The sequence below is a fragment of the Chiroxiphia lanceolata genome, chromosome 5 (assembly GCF_009829145.1).
Source record: "Chiroxiphia lanceolata isolate bChiLan1 chromosome 5, bChiLan1.pri, whole genome shotgun sequence".
Taxonomy (NCBI): domain Eukaryota; kingdom Metazoa; phylum Chordata; class Aves; order Passeriformes; family Pipridae; genus Chiroxiphia; species Chiroxiphia lanceolata.
In genome coordinates, this window is record NC_045641.1 from 50,862,586 (window position 1) to 50,880,474 (window position 17,889).

Below are 17,889 nucleotides of genomic sequence, written 5' to 3' on the forward strand. Positions count from 1 at the left end.
CTAAAAAATGGGTTTTTTGCTCATTAGTGTATTCAAGATGTTTCCTGGTGTTCAGTGACATGGGTAGAAATGTGCAGGTGACCTTCTCAAAGTTTATTGTTTATAATGTAGTCAACATTCTTACAAGTAAACAAAGATTTGAACTTACCAACCTGTGGATCTGCCATCTAAAGTTAGACTTGGCCTGATGCAGCTAACAAGAAATGTGAAAGGTCAGTAATAAGGAAGAGGGTATATTGCTTTGTGACATGGATTCTTTGCAAAATTGACGGTGAAAATTGGTGAAATGCAGGCTTTCTGGACAATCTCATTTTAATACTGGCTTTCAGAAATGAACAACCCTAAAGAAAATGTTTTGTAAAAAAAAATAGCTTTTTGAAAGTTTTCAGTGGAAGCCTATGGATTTTTATCCATGCTAGGGACAGGGATCATCTGTTGCAGTCATGCTTGTAAAGATCTCATTCTGTGGTCTCCATCCCCTAAGGCATCTCATGGGCCTGCCACCATTCTGAGGGTATTTCCCATAATGACTGTGTTGCACCCTACCAGCTGACCCATTTAACATCTTTCTGGTAACCTTCCTTACTGAAACACTCGTCAGGGCACAGCTGGATTGCTGGGGACAGAGCTGGCTGATGCTCTCTGAGTGACAGAAGGAAGAGATCCACTTTTGATTTTCTCTGTGTGGAGTTTCCCTAGCTTCATGCTGCTCCATGTTTGTCTAGTATTCAGTGCATGGAGACTATAGCTGTGGTTTTTGTAGGAATTGAATGTTGATGTAGCTATGTTCTTTGATTACTCACCTCTGCAAATTTCACAGCAGTACTGGAAGGCAGAATGTACAAACTCCCATTGCATAATTTGGTCAGTATTACAAGCAGCATATAACCTGTCCCTGAAAACAGCGTGGGTTTCATTACTTATTTTGGTGGATGCTCTTTTAACGCGCTTTTTCATTACTTTCACTTTCCTAGGCTTTCATACCTCTTTATGTGTCACACTGATGTGTAGGTCCTTCTAAGCCTGCTTCCAGCTCACTCCCTTTTCCACGCTCCGATGTCAAATTCTCCCTTTTCAGAAGTGGAAGACAGCATTTTAGAAGTAGATGCTAAACTAATAGTACCTTTGCGTCTCTCTGAGAGACTGTTTTACTGCTGCTAATAATATCTGTCACACTGACTGCAAGCAGTGTAGGGCAAGGATTGTATCTTCAGGGCTGACATGTGACAGTTGATCTAAGTACAGCAGTTGCAAATGCTGTCCCCACGTAGCCATCTCCTGCCTCACTGCTGGAGGGAGCAACAGAAGGGAAACGTGTCTGCCCTTCACTTGCTTTTGGTCAGTATGTTAGTGAAAGCCCATCTCTTTCAGCAGTTGGGAGACAATCTGGCAGTGTGTGTAATCAGTGTGGGAGTACCTGCTGCTGCTGGCAGTGCCCTCTGTGCCCTTCAGTAGAGGACTGAGCCAGCAGGAGCATTTTAAACATCTACAGAATTTGTCTACCAGTCTGAAGTCAGTGGTCATGCAGGCCATTCTGGACTGCTGGGTTTTTTTAGCTTGCTAGTTGACCTGTTACACAGAATTATATTATTTCAATATTTATAGCTATGATAACACTTGAGAACCACATTAAGCCTCGTAGCTGGATTTGTTTTCAACGGTGTAGATCTTCCCTCATGGAAAAACCCAAGAAAGTCTGTCCTGGAGATCTGTAGTCCAGAGTTTTGAAAGAAAGTAAATATCCAAAGAGAAAGGAAGTGGAAAGCAGTAGACAGATGTGTGATCAGTTCAAAGATTTTGAGGGACTTAGATGTGTTTTTTTATGTGTAATGCAAATTTTGGGGATCAGCTTCCATATTGGGCTACTGTTGAGGAACTGATATCTAATGTAGAGTGATATGATGGTCAAAGCTGAATCTTCTAACTTTTTTACAAGTAGGAACAGAATTCTAATAGAATTTGATTTTAAACTGTAAAGAAGGTGTCAAACTGTTGCAGTGCAGAGGCCAGAATCTTTGAACCTCAAATGACATGATTGTGGCACGTGTTCTTCGCAGTCTTTGAGAAAACAGCAAGGATGTTTCTCACTACTGTGAACTGAAGAAATATGGTAATTCCTTGTAGTATCCACCTGAAATTCTTGCTAAGAGAGGATGCTAGGACTTGGACAGAAGCTGGTGACAGGAATGCTAACTAGATAGGGAATGCTCTGACTCTTTATTTTGCATGTAATATGCACATTGGACAAAACCACTTTTGTTTCATGTCCCATGAAATAACTGTCAGCACAATGAACCGTCTGAAGCTAGGAGATGCTCAAACGAGCTAATTTAAAATTATAAGAGCCAGCTTTCTGAGTTCTCTATATAACTAGTTAATTACTTTTTCTAAAGAACTGCTGGATTTGTATTTAAATTTGCATACTTCTAAGTCTTTTTTTCTACCACTTGTGGAAAAACACATTTGCTCTCATTTGCATTTGGTTTCAGTTAACCAAATATCTTTAGGTTGTTAAGAATCTGAATGGTCTTTGAAATACAGAATTATTCCACGTTCTAGTGGAAACCCCCAAAACACAGCTCATATGTCGAGGTGTCCCAGCTGTTGCCACGGAAGATCTGCGGTATCTTGACTATTAGATGATTCCTGTGAAGGGAACTTTTAACCTCTATCTGTAGAGGGTGCCCTGTGGCAGAAGGAAGGCTGAATCATTGGGCCAACAACACAGTCTCAGAAATGTTTGAGGAAGTTTTCAACCTTGATCTGTGAGGCTCTTAGTACACTGGAGCACTCAGCTGTAGCAGAAATTGAAGTATGGGAGGTGAACTATGAAGGAAAAATATTAGACCATGTCTCTTGGTGCTCTCATCATCAGTTTTAGTGTTATGAATGTGTCTAATCCATCATGTGTTTTATGGATGTGTCTTGGCACTACCTCAATACTTGATTTTTTTTCTGCTTGTTGTAACCTCACAAAAACACATCCCTTGAGCCCAGAGTTTTAGATACAGTGAAAAATTGTTTGGAGTCTGCTGTACCTCCAAGCACGTTTTTTTCTTTTTTCTTCTGTATAATTTTTCAGAAAAAATATAAACAACTCTTATGTCCCATCTTTACAGAAAGCAAAAAGTTGGATCTCTTTCTTCTTATAGGCAGAGGTACCTCTATCTTTACAAGAGAAAAAATGAAAAGAGTTCAAACTTGTTTTTCCCTTGTGTAGCTTGCCTTTTGTACTGCCACGTTAGTAGACAGCCGTAAATCTAATTGTCAGGATATATCTACCCATTCCTTCTTTTTTCTTCATTTGTCCCCATCTGCCATGGCATATTAAATTATCTGGGAGAATTTCTTTCTAGGGTTGTCTTTGCAAGGTGGTTAAGGGCAATGTTAGTTCCTCCTTGTTCATTGTTTCATGGGAATATACAAATCACTGTAGACTGTGACTCACATTTACACAGGGAGTTGGGAAATTCTCTCTGTTTTTCACCCTCAAGACTTCTCTTCCACCTATAGATAGTAACAATGAGTATATAGATGGCATCAACAAGCACTGATTACAGATACAACAAGCACTAATTACAGATAATATTTACTGTATTATGATACCAGTGGGTCAATTTTAGGTAGACCTTTCCACCTAGGTATTTTGTTACAGGTCATCTTGTTGGATCATGCATGGTAGCCAGATTCCATAGATATGGATATGTGCCTAGTTATTCACACGCTTAGTTTTCACCTAACCAGTATTACTGAAACAGAATGATTTTATAAGAATCAGTAGTACACTGTACAGAAAGCCAACCAACTTTTCCTGTTGACAAGCTTGTTGCACATCTTACTAAATATACCACGTTGCATGTATTTCAGGTTAATTTCTTAAAGTTGTACTTTAGCAGTTTCAGCAAGTGCTGAAATGGACTATTAGGCTTACCGAGGTTCTATGGTTGAGAGTCGGCTTCTGTGTGTTCAATAGAAAGACTCATGTACTAATAGTAATAAATTTATCTGATTTTAAAATTTTAGTATCAAAGAAGACAAAGCTGGCATTGCATTAAAAAGTAGCAGTGATTAAAATGGCATTAAGTCTCCATAAGTCTTATGTGTTTAATGGAAATGGCAGGAGTTAAGTCATGGAGAAAGAATGTAAAGGTAAATGCCGTAAAATGCACTGGCTGTAAAACTGCTAGTCTTAATTATAAATAAACGTGAAAAGAACCCTGCAAAATTCAGCATAACTTTTTGTAGTAATAATCAAGTTTGCAAATATTTAGAGTGACATACATGAGTAGCACCTGTGAAATAAGCATGTTCAGTTGTGTGCAATGTTGAGGACTGAGGCTGTAAACTTCTAAGGCTATGAACTGATTCTTCCTTTGATATCTGCGTGTTTTACCACCCCAGAATGCCAATGCTGACTTGAGCCTTTGAGAACCACTAACAGGAGTAACTGTTCTGTCCTGTCTGGATCTTAGATCATATTTGTGCCTTGGTACTTGGATGGTGCTACTGTTTTTGTTATGTAATGCTGTGTCCTAACAAAACTAAAATTGCTGTAAACTGTAGTTTTACCTTCTAAATACAGTTTTGAATTAACTGTGATCTCCACATGTATCAAATTTGGTATGAAGCCTGACAAATTACCTGCTGAGGTAGCTTGTTGTTCTGTGCTCACAATGTGAGCCGGCTACCTTGTGGTAATATACGAGGATGGAAAGAGATCCTTTTACTTTTGACTGTGTATGTGCTTCTGATTCCATATTCTTTGGGGACCACTTTCCTCTGTAGGTTGGGATTTTTGATTCTGATAAATTAACTGTATCAAAGAATCTGTATTTATCTGTCTCCACTAAGAGATCTATTTAATGCCTCATAAAGTTGACTCATTTAAAAGATAATACATGCAAGTGTTCCATCATCCTTTGAAAATATTTTTTTTTTAATGTTTCCTATTTCGTATTTCTTTTCTAGTAACATCCTCCCAACAAAAAGGGACTGTTGCTCTGTACCTGGGGTTTTTTTTGTTTCTAGTAGCCAAAACCAGTCTTCTGGAACATGGTCATATAAATAAGGCATCTAATATATCAGCAGGCATGTGTACGCTACGTGTCATGTCAGTGTTTTTATATGACCCAAGAACATTTTGGGCTGTAGAAGCTTTGAAGAGTGTGATTATATCAGGAAACAAGCCTTCTTGTCCTAAGGATGAGAGTCAGTTAATTTTCTCTCTTCCTTCTTTTTTTATGTTCTTAATTGATCAGTTGCTCCTTTTTCTGTACTTTTCAACTGCTTTTAAAAGGTTCTGGGCATTTCAGAGCCTGAAGGCTTTTAGAAGTGCTGGATAGAAAAAGCCAGCTCTAGTGTTATGTGACCCACATTGCATCTTCGGATTATTACTAGCACATCTACTGTGAAATATTTTGAAAATTGTTGCTTTGGAGGTGAAGGATGTGCTCTGTTTTTCTAGAATCACTTGATGAAGGGTTTAGATCTACATCAGGCAGAATTATATTCCTGTTCTCATCTGTACAAATTTTTAATGTTTTCATAAACTTCCTAAGAGGATAAGAAAGTAAAGGTGGTCGTGAAAAAAGTTTCAAGTCCTCCATACTAGATGCCTTTGAGGCAGCTGTATGGCTTTCTTGGTTAAACCTCCTCTTCAGCTTTGTTCCTACAATTGTCTGTGTTGGACAAGCACAGCTGGGTAAGGAGTTGTATCAGTGTTCCCCGAGTTGGCATGAGACACCTCTCCAGGTCAGCCTATTGCAGCAGGACATGCTGATTTCTGCAGTGCTACTAAGAAATCTGCTTTCATCATTTATATGACGTGCAGTAGGGAACCGCTCCTGATCCTGGTTTTGTTTCCTGTTCAGGATCTGCTTCACAGACGTCCTCTTTGGATGTAAGGGAGAGTGATCCCAATCCTATTCCTCACAAAGAGAAGACCACAGCATGAATATAAATAAGTGGCTTTTGCCTCTTGTGTGAAAGGTTCTTATAACACTTGAAGAGACTAAAACAAATTTTCTTTCTAATCTTTACCCTCCCCAACTCCATTTTCTCTGTAGGATGGTTGCTAAGGAAGAGTTGAGGAAGCTGCCTGCATTTTAATAGCAGCCATTGTTGCCTGAGTAGAGAAAAGAGGTAGTGGAATGAGAGATAGTCTCAAATAGTAAAGAAATAAACTTCTGCTTAACTGTCTCTTTGCCCAGGCTTGCTCCAAGTTATTCTTTAAAATGCATTGAGATGAATAGAACCCAATGGCCGCTATTCCCAACAGTGGATGCTTGCAAATTGTGAGGATCAACAGTGTATCTTCTGCTTCTCCTTCACCCCACTGAGGGACATGAGTTTCTGGCATCCCCTTCCCAGGGCAGCAAAGTGTCATATAATCCCTGCAGTTTGGGTGTCATTTACAGTCTGCTTCACTTAAATGCTTCTCTGTTAACTGCACAGTCTGCTTAAATGCAAAGCCAGCATGTATTCCCCATCAGCAGTTAGTGGATTAAAATGCTGTTAGGCTCAGAAAATTGCCTTTAAAAAAGGCCCCAAAAGTTAGCTTTTCTTTGTTGATAACCCCCATTCTAGCACATTCTGTGTGGTGTGGGGTGTGTTGTCGACAACATCAGAAAAATGCAACTCTAAAACAAAAAAAGTAATCCGCCTCAGCAATTTAAGTAGATCAAAATTAATTTTGACCATTGTATTCTCACTCATTGATTACAAACTATCAGAGTTGAATTTTTCTTAAAGCTTCCTGTGGACACTACAAAAACTTTGGTTCACTAACCTCTCTTAGCTGCTTCTATACAGAAAGGTGTATAGAACAGACAGCTGGAGTTTAGCTGCCCTTGCTGGTGTTTGAACAAGAATCTAATCTGGTTTCCTGCTGAAGCAGGAAAGGGCTAACACAAGTCAACATTTGTTTTGTAAGGTGACACAGCTGAAAAATGCTCAGAGACCATTTTTCAGTGTGAGGGAAGGGTTTTCTTACCATGTTTCCAAGGGACTGAATTCAGTCAGAAATGTAGGATACGGCCTCCACTGAAAACAACAGCTGGTGCACTACATATTCAAAAGCTGAATTGGGCACTGGCTACTGGTCAAATGTGACTCATCAGAAACTAAGAAAAAGGTTCTCTTCTCAATGTAATTAGAAGGGCTGCTGGCCAAGTGGTAAGTGGAAAGGTGGCTTCATCCTTCAAAGCAGTAGTTACACAGCACTGTGATGTCTGAGTTAGGGGCCCCAGTTCTACACAGACAGCTGTGACAATTTTGATCAGCAAATATCCCATGTTGTCAAAGCTGTCTTTTATTGTTCCATGTTATAATTAAGTTGGTTGCATACAGGCTGTTGGCTTAATCTAACGGTGTTATACACATTGGACTAAAAAATTGGAAAGTACATGTGGGCTTAGTACCATATTTCCTTAGGCTGTGTTCTCTGACCCTCACAAAGTAAACATAGTCAGACCTACTCAGTGCTAGCCCAGTGAAAATTCTCCTAAAATACCTTTGTCGCTACAGAAAGGTAGAGGTGTTGAGCTAACTGGCAAGTTTCCATCCCAGCTCATGCTGTATTAAAGCTGTCTTGTGAGTTAAGAGGATGCTGTAGCACAGTGTGTTCAAAATGGGCTGTGCATGCAGAGGTAGTGAACAGCATACAAATAAATGACCGTGAGCCCTTATGAGCATTAAATTGCTTTTGACTGCTTTTACTTACGCTTGCACTTTCCTCAGCTTAGGTAATGAAGTTAGGCTAATTTCACTTGTTCTTCAGTGGTTTCTCTTCCTAATCACATGGTTTATTCATTGGGTTGCAAGGATGAATTTTTCTATCAGGCAGACTGCTTTCACTGAATTTACAAAATTGATAAATCTGTGAGCATTCAGCCTTCATAAACTTCATTAATATAAAGTTTATGTCTTGCACTCTCCCATTTTGCATGGGTATCCCAGCCTGAATTCCAGGGAGTTCTGCCTCTCTCAGCCCCTCTATAGGATTTCATTTATCCATAGCAGCCTTCCTTCCTTCCTGTTCCGCACTGCTGCTCGAGCTGTGTCTGTTGTAATCCATCCTATGTGGATTAATCATAACCTTGCTTGGGCAACCTTGAGTATCACTTGGGATTCCTTAGAAGAAAAGGTTTTGTAGCAATGTGAACATAGGCTCCTTTTGGCAGTAAGTCTGTATTCAATATGACATACATGAAGCCTCACCACAAACTGCAGTTCACAAGCCATGTATTTCCCTTCACTAGTTTTCAAAAAACAGGAAATGTGGAATATTTTTTTAATTTGCTGTCACAAACCTGTCCTAGTATGTGACATAGTCTTTAAAATGAGATTATTTTTTTTTTCAACCTTGAAATGCAGAGATGCAGAATCTGCAGTCTAGTCTCTGTAGTAGGTCTAGTCACACTACTAAATACAAAGTGTGGTTTAGAAATAGAAGAGCTTTCAGACATGTATGTGTAAGGGCAGGCACGCTGCTGCAGATTTAGACAACGAGCTGCAGAAAACAACTTGGCTCATCGTAGATATTTGTTTTTGCTTCTGCTTGCTACTAATGCACTGCTTACAACTGGAGTTGTAAGTGTCCTGAAAGTGTCTGTAGGGGTGCAGCCTCCCTATATTAAGTATATACTGCTGAATCTGAGCTGCCACCCGCTGGTCTTGAAACATGCCTGTGGCTTCCCTATTGAGGAATTTTTATGCTAAGATGAACAAAAATAATCTGACTTGCTGTATTTTACTAACAGGGTAACTCTGTTGATGGTAGCTATATGGCAATATTATTTGTCATTTAATACATCCCCCACCACCTCAGTTCTCTGCTCCTTCTCTGAGACTGCTAGCAGCAGTCCTCTATACTAGCTCCCAAATTTCTCTGAAATGTTTTGCTAACTTTTGGAACAGTCCATTAGTGATATAAAAGCCTTGTTCAGACATTAATTCAGAACTTTTCATACTTGTGAAATAATTAAATTATGCCCAGTTTCGAGTGGGAAAATCAGACAAGCATACAAAGCCCACAAAATGTTGCATAGACTGTGTCACAAGTTGAATGAAAAGGTGAGTAGAAGGGTACCAGTTTGGAACTTATTTTCTGGCCAGCAGTTATATACTCCCCTTTATATGATCTAATTTATTCTTAATTTGAAAATTAATTTAAAGGTTAAGTGCAGGGATAAAGGAAACAGAAGATTGTTTACTTGTGATTGAAAGACTTACACTTCAGTCTGTCTTAGAGTAACTTTGAATTTCTCTGGTCATTCTAGACCTTTGGCTGAGCTCCATGTACAACAGCCTTGGATTGGTGCTTAGGACATCTGTTAATCTATATATAGGATTCACACACTTGCACATGTAAACAGGTGATCTCCTAAATATATGAAATGGCATTGGGAACTCCAAGTACTTATTTAAGCCAAAATGTAATCAGAAGTGAACTGAAATAATCCTTTTTTGCCTTCCTCCCTACCACAAAAGTAAGCTGTCCTGGGAAAAAAAGTGCTTTATGTGCTGATTATAACTTGTGCATAATATATATGTATATACATTCATAAATCCAAGGAATTACTTAGTGCTTATTAAAAGTATTCTGAAAATGACCTGTTTTTTATTCTCCAGTTTAGTTCTCTTGATAGTTGCTAGTTTCTTACTAAGGGACATAGGGTTTAAAAATAAAAGGTGTGTATCATGGGTAGAGAAAAAGGGTAGTAGATGGTAACTGATAAAGAAATAAGATATATTTAGGAAATTCATAAGGGAAGCTGAAGTCACAAAGGGAATTTTAAGTCATTTGATGAAGTCTAAGCTGTCTGGCTGAGACTGATTTTAATAAATCTGAGAACAGCAGGGAGACTTCAGAAGAGCGATAGACCAGTAACATTTTGCCTCACTACAGAAGGAGGATGAGTGAGTAAAGACTGGCTCATCTGCTATCAGTTCCAGGAAGAAAACTGTGGAAAATTTGATAAAGAATTTAGATGGTATAAGAACAGTATAATTACACTGTTCAGCTTTTTAGTTTGTGAAAACGGCTCTGCTCAAATGTTATTTTGTTGTTTGGATATGTGAAATTTGGTTGCTAGAGGTTTTGTCTGTTTGTAATAGACTTTTATAACGTCTTTAACTTGGTAGTGTGGTATATTTTGGCTTTAAAAAGTATATTTGAGTTTAATGAAGTACTGCTTAGTTGGATTAACAACTGACTGTAATCATAGAAAGCGTTTTTGGTTGGGATCAGCCCTGTGCAGTCTGGAAACAAATGCAAGATGGGTAGCAGTGTGGACAGAACAAATACTATGGTGGCATAAATAATGATGTTTAAAAATGGTTTAGATCATTTAGGCAAACTGAGATGGTTGAGCAAAATGTGCATCAGTACAGGTGAGGAAAGAGTATGCACCAAGGAGCAAAAAGTGTGTGGGAGCTTTTTGCTGGAAATCCCTGACTCTGTGAGGTGAAAGGTAAAGAGTAGGTGTGGTTAGAAATGTGAAGGAAAGTAGGTGGTGGTAGCAATTGGCAAAAAGGGCTAACATACATTACTAGATGTGTAAATGGGAAGACATGAGTAGTAATAAGATTATCTGCACTTAAAGCTGGGGAGATGAACCTGATGCTGTAGGTCTGCACTTTGTCTGTATACATTTAGTAAGATGTGCTAATTTAGGGTATGGATATGAGTCCCTGAAATGGCTCACTAGTGGAAATAATGCCATGCAGGGAGAGATTTAATGGCTTGCTACCTAATGGGGCAGAAATCACTTAGTAGCAATCTGCTGTTGGAAGTAGGAAGTCTAACTCCCACCTTATGGTAGTGCTGGCAAATACCTGGTGTCCTGTTTGCTAAACCACAACTCCTGGCTATATGGTCATGCTCTTCAACTCACTCATGAGAGAACTACTCCGTGTTTTCAGTGGGCTGTGGTCCATGTCGTGTCAGTGAGTCCAGCCACCAGTCAGGAGAACATGAGAGATGCTGGGGGGAGTGAGAGCTTTCACACTGCAGCAGCAAGCTCTTGGATCGAGTGCTCATGTAGATGCGGGTTTTAGTACCCTCAAGATGAATCCAGCAAATGAAGAGCTCTGAGAGGAGGCCCAGCCGTGAGGCTGCCTTAGCCCTCACTGGCACAGAAGTAGGAGTGCAGTCTCATGCTGGGTAGGAGGAAGAGTCTGGAACTACCACTTCTGTTTGCAGTTTCACAGCCAAACAAAGGGCCTGTTCCTTCCCCTCTGTGTTCCCTCCTCCTCATTCTGGCTCTTGGCTGATCCCACACAGAATTACCATGGTGCTCTGTACACTCTCCCTCCCTTTCTCACTTCCACGTACTAAAGAAAGTAATCTCCTGCCAAGGATGCATATATTAAGAAATCATAGTTTGTCTTAAGAAACAGAAGAGAGGTAACTAGTTTGCACACTGTGCACACAGAGGTACCTCCACAGGTAGGAGGTACTCCTCTCACTGTCATAAACCTTTCAAAGAAAAGTACATCAAGAGTCAGTGGAAGTGGAAGCTAGACAAATCCAAGAAGAAAATTAGGTGTGCATTTAAGAAAGGGTGATTGGCTGCTGTGGAAACAACCAAGGAAGAGGTGGATCTCTTGTTTAATACATATGAAGACCAGAACCCTTATTGGAAGATGTATCTTAGTCAAATGCAAACTGCAAATAGGAGGTTGAAAGAAACAGGTAAAATGTGATGATATCTGTAAGTGGACATAGGGGCATTTTCTTAAATTTTTTGATCCCTGCTTTAGGGAGTGTACAGGACAAATTTGGATATAATGTATGAAATGAATGTACTGGACAAACAAAGTACTTAAAAAAGGAAGCATAAGGGTTATAATGAGATTGCATAATTAGACTGTAGAGCAGTTTAGCTCTCTAGTGGTTTCACTGCATTTTGTGGACTTTTCTTTTGTGGACTATACAATAGATATAAGCTTGACAGAGAAATTAAAATTAAAACAGGGGAGATACCTTGCCATTCATTTTATAATAATTTATGTTGAGTATACTTAGGAGTTTGGGCTTGATTACAAATGGGATTCAATATCTGTTCATACTCAGGTTGTCCTAATATGATATGTGTGTATCTACACATGCATGTGATTTTTTAATTCAGTTTTGAAAGGTTGCTTTCATATGGAAGATGTCTTTGACTGTAAGAACAATCTAGAATGTTGCTTTGATTGTGTAGTTTAAAGAGAAACTGCTGTTATAAACTAAATGTTGAAATTATGACTATTCCAGAGATTGACATTAGAAAAAACCTAGCTAATTGCATTTCACACAGGTCATGAATATGTTCTGTTATGTTAAAATAAATAGGAAAAATTCTAGTGATAAGGAATTTCTTCTGCAGTGGAACAAGGATACTTCCAGACATATCCATGCTATTTCACTTTCACGAGTTGTTTCTGAAGGTGAATTTCTGAGCTGAGGAAGGAAATCAGCCTTGATGTTAGAGTAACGACCAACAATTTTGTCATATCATTTAATCTGCACATGGTAATTAGAGTTTTCAGGAGTCATTAGCAGCTGGGGTGTCACTCTGTGTTTATTGGAGGGCTGTCAGCCCGTGTTTCTCTTTGTTTGTTTTTTAATATTAATGGTTTGGAAAACAGTTGGTGCTCTAGAAAGAATTGAGAAACAGGCCTGGGTTTGTGGATTTTTATCAGCCTGCCAAGACCCTGCGCAACTTCCTCTCCCTCTGCCCGCAGCAGCATACGGAAACCTGACTGCTGCAGGCCACTTCTGCAATTGCAGCAGGGCAGAGGAGCAGGGTGGGAGCGGGGTCTTTTCCTTCTGCTGCTGGCTAGTGCCTTACCACCCAAAGAAGAAAATAAGATGCATTTGAAAATGTCTCTTCAGTTGTTTCTTGCACTGATGGGTTTCCTTCTCTCTCCTCTCCTTGCTGTCGTGCAGTGCTGCAGTTGAAGCTCCAGCAGCGACGCACACGGGAGGAGCTGGTGAGCCAAGGGATCATGCCGCGTAAGTACCACTGGAATTCTTTGTCTTGGTGTTTTTGTGCATGCTTTTTAAGTGGAGAATGGTTTCCCCAATGATTTGAAAGATCAGATTCCCTGCTTCTGCATGAACACCATCGTATATGAGCCCCACCCTGTCCCACCCAACTTGGTCCTTCTGAAGTGTTGGTGTGCTGGTGTGGGGCCACCTCCCATACTGAGGAAGAGAGTAATGACTGCAAGTGTAACTGTCCTCCAAAACAATGCTTGCATTTGATCACACTGCAGAGTCTTTAGGAGAACATACTGTGTTAGAAGTGCCTTGTATACTTGACACATACTGGTAATCACTCTTTTAACAGGCTTCCTGCCTCTGCAGTTTCTGTTCTTGCAGTTTGCCAGCTCCCCAGACCTCTGAGGCAGTTGTAGCTTTGTCTGTACATATTCTATAAACTGACTGAAAACAGGCACTGTGTACAAGACGTTAACCAACCAGGGACCCTGTTTTATGTTTGTAGCTAGAAAACATGGCTAGAAAGAGCCATGTGGGCATCAGCCATTCCCCTCCATGCAGGGGAAGGCAAAACCAGTGGAGCCAGAGAACATTTCTGGATGAACACAAACTTTAATAAATTTACTGTGAGGTTAATGTTGGAGAAGATATTTTTCTTTTTTGTTCCCCTTCTTCCCCTGAAAATGCAAAAAGGTATCTGACAAATAGTTTTGTCATCCTTTGGTACCTCTGAACTAGATGACTTACAGTTAACAACTTGAAGCAAGACCAAAGAACGAATGTTTTATTTTTGAGGTCCTCTCAGTTTCACTCATCACCTTTAGTAAAAGGCAATGGATCAGGTATGTATTTTCTTCTTTCAAAAACTTTCCCGCTTCCCCGTTTCACAAGCTTTACTTGAAGACAGTGTAGTAATGTGGAGTTTCTCATTCTTTCTATTTTTGGGGTGCACAGTGTAATATGACACAGTGGTGTGACTTAGACTTTGCCGAAGGCGCAAGGTTAGACTGTCAGCTCTCTCTCTGAATGAAGAGAACCTGTCATAGCACTCTGTTGGCTGGAGTGGCTTGCTGGAAGGCAGTGATCTTCTCAAGATGTTTCTGGCACCCCTGCTTAAAATTATGTTACCAAAACAGAAAGGAAAGATTGTCCTGTCTGGATATAGTACATTGTGCCTGTTGTCTTATTTTTACTTGGGGAGCTTGTATACATGCTTCTACAGAATACACTTGTTTTTTGGATGAAAGACTGGTGTCCCAGTTAACTGTGCCTTTTTACTAATGCTTCCCAGAAGAAAATGCGCCTGACTTCTTTGTGGTCTCCTGCTTTGGGTGGATATGTATGCAAACACTGTATTAACTTATGTTCAGTACTGGCTTTCTTCAAAGTGTGGCGGGCCAAACTTGTGATTCCTGAGAGGGGTCTATTTTACAGGCCTTTTGAAAATGAGGCCCTTGCAAGTAATTCAAGTTGGGCATCCTGAATAATTAATGAGTCTTGAATTTGCTTAAAATATAGCCTAAATTACTAGTCTTTGCAGATTTGTGCCCTTCATTACTTCATTTATATCTCTTACATGTGAGTTTTGTGATGGACCAAAGAAGAATGTTCAGTGAAAAATAATTGAGAAAATATTGGTGACACATGAAAAGGTCTTTTCTGCAATGGAGAAAAACCACTTTAGCACATCTGTTCTAAACATGATTTGAAATTAGTTCCTCCCAAGTAATAGTATCATTTACCCATACCTGCCAACTGGAAATAGCCACACATAGTTCCCTGAGCCATTTTTAATGAGAAGATCAGATGTGAGATAAATTGTGACACTTAAAGCAAAAGGCCCATTTTTAACCTGAGAAGTACAGAGGATGACTAGGGACCATGTTCCTCCTAGAAGCATCATAAAGGCATGACAGCTTTGCTTCTACTTTCGTGAGTCCAGAATAGGTATTTTTATTAATGCTGGGAATGTGCAAGCATCCTGTTTTCTTTCATCTCTCTGGCCTGCACCCCTTGTCTGTGAAAACATTTAGGTACTTAATCTGGTTCCCCTGTCATCTACTACTGAACACAGCTATACTGGACTATGTGTCTCCCTCTTGAACTCATTAGTCAAGAACCAGGCCCCACACAGCCCTTTATGATGATTCAGTAATTATTTTCCATTTGGAGAGTCTTAACACTCTTGAAAGAATTGTGATGGCTGTGGTTCTATCTACATTACAGCTTATGTCAGGAATGTGCTTTTGAAGTGAAGCTCCTGATTGCACCTGCCTACTGTACCTTGCTTTGCACCGTGAAATGAAGTTTGAGTGTTGGATTAAATTGGGATGAAAGTAAAGTGGGAAATATTCTGTCTAGAGCTAATATGCATTCGGTCCATGGGACTAGACTACAACTTGTCTGGTACCAAACCTCCATTTCACCTTCACTTAGAGTGTGGATGTCAGTTCCTCAGCATCGACCTTGTTTCTGTTTACATTTGGTCTTACTATGCTACCCTACATGTTCATTTAGATTAGCCTTTCATACAGATCAGTTCCTGTATCTTGAGGCAAACATCAGTTCCTGTATCTTGAGGAAAAATCCATGAGCCAAATATGGGAGAAGTAAAAGATTTTGTTACACGTTAAAAGCTATCTAGGATGAAAACTCACTTTGGTACCTTTGGTTCTCCTGAGTGCAGTGTAAATCTTACATGCTGTATAGATTCAACTTGGTGCCCAGAAAGAGAAATTTCATTTCAGGCTTCCATCAACACAAGGTTTTTGGACAGTGTAAATGTCAGGAGTGGGAGAAGACACGTGTGTGTCACCTTAAAACGAGTGTGAGAGTCGCACTACTCCTGCTTTGCTTGTTCGTAACAGAACTGGGAATTACTTAGTGGAATTTTGTTTATGTGATACAGTGGAAAGGCAAATGTTTCAACATTTTTTTACCAAGTACACTTAATCTCGCTTGAATAACCTTCCCAACCCACCAGCCACCTACAGTAGGGCTATGCTTCACTGAAAGATTAGTGTGTTGTACTGAGAAATAAAACATTTATAGGCAGTGACAGATGATTCAAAATAATTTGGGTTTATGCTTCATTAATTCTTCTTGCTTTTCTGTTACCACTTTGTGTAACCTTTCCCTAGCAGCAGGATTCATTAGTTGAAGATTAAAATTCTCAATTGCCCATAGAAAAGAGGTGGGAAGCAGGTCTTCACCTGCATCTGACGTACCTGTGATTAGAGCTAGAATGACTGTATCTTGAAAAAAGGAGAGCTGAGTTTTTATGTTTATTCAGGTTTTGGCCTGTTTTCTAACAGTGCAAATAGACAAGCTTTTTTGCTATTTGCATTTTTTTGTAGCTATGCAGAGATGATTTTCATCTTCTTGTCCTCACAAAATGCAAGTTAAACAAAATCTGCTGTCTGTGCTCAACTCTTTGAACTCTGTCATGCTGTAGAAGAACAGTCAGATGCTGTCATTTTTTACAGTGTTGAATTTAAAGGTTACAGGTATTGTAAGTTTTTTTGGGGAGTATTAAGCACCCCATTTTTCACCCTTGAAAAGAATGTTCAAAACAGTAGCTAACGTACATCTGAGTAGAAAGATATGTGGAAAATATCTTCAATTAAAACAGCAAAAATGTTTAGGGGAAAGACATTTGGCAAATGTAGCAATACTCTGCTATGCAAAATATGTGCCTCTTTTTCTCTTTTGCAAGATTTAAAGCTTCACATGCCCTTTGTTTTATCCATCAGGATTGTGATCTTTGGCTTCTGGCTGCAAACACAAAATGTAGGCAAGCATGCAAGGTTGTCGTGTGGCACAATCGTGCAGGAAAGCTGTTTTGACCATCAGATTTATGGAAGCAGATGAAGCAGAAGTAGATAATTTCTGGTAATGTGCCTTGTGTTGCTCTATAGCAGTGCTTTGTGAGTATCTGAAAGATGACACAGGCAACCTTTGGAAAGGGCACTGTCTGGACTGAGAGCTAGAGGGAAGGTGGCTTCTGTACAGGCTGAGAATTTCCAGGAGCTCCTTTTTCACTTCAGTGTATCTGATGTTTGCCAGTTTTTGTGCCCACATCCAACTCCTCTGACTGTATGTTTATGTTCCGGGATGCAGTATATACAGAGTGCATGGCTGTCTCTAGATCCAAAAAGTATGGAGTTTATGCTGGTTTTCTAATGTGACTGCTTCTACAGGTGCTGAAGTGTTTCCATGCCATAGGTCTGTTAACAACACTCCAATGTGGTTTTCCACTTGGATGTGCAGCCTGGTAGATGTTTGAGTGTGTTTCAGAGCACAAGATTTGTGAATCTTGTGCTGCTGTGTTTCAGGTTCTCCGGAGTAGAGTGTATTTTATCTTCAGACTACATGAAGAGAGTGTGCCATGGTTCAATTGCATCGTGTCACATGATTAGAAATGATTGTTATACAGCAGACAGTCTAATGATTATAATCTGATTAGGTCTCTCATATCACTAGCTGCATTTTTTTGTGACCATAAGGTTATTAGAGAAAATGTAATATTTGTTATAAAACTACAATGCAGTATTTGCTTTTTTGGTATCTTTGAGACGTTGCTGGGGACAAATTCTACAGGAATTGCCATTTACTGGGGTCACTTGGTGATCTAAGGATACAGAACATAGGTTATGCTTTGGCATATCAGTGTGGTTCATCATCTTGACAAAGCTTATATTTGGTCTTCTACATCCAGCATAGCTACCATCACAAAAAACCAAGGATCTTTGAGGTACTGATTTCAGGAAGCAAAATGCTTTCCACCTGGGAGTTTCTAAAGTTAAACCATACCTTTAGACTTTAACATCTCAACCCCCAAATTTGACTATGCATACACACTTCTGTTTGTGTAGTAGAAATACTATTTCTGCTTTAGCCTT

General features: G+C 39.6%; 1 protein-coding gene across 1 annotated transcript in view; it reads left to right on the top strand.

The window, feature by feature from the left end:
• Window positions 1–17,889, top strand: part of MRTFA (myocardin related transcription factor A) — a 45,914-nt gene that overhangs the window by 5,683 nt on the left and 22,342 nt on the right. The window contains exon 2 of the mRNA XM_032689339.1: window positions 12,935–13,000. Coding sequence (XP_032545230.1) covers window positions 12,935–13,000 — 66 coding nt within the window. The remainder of the gene's footprint in view (window positions 1–12,934; window positions 13,001–17,889) is intronic.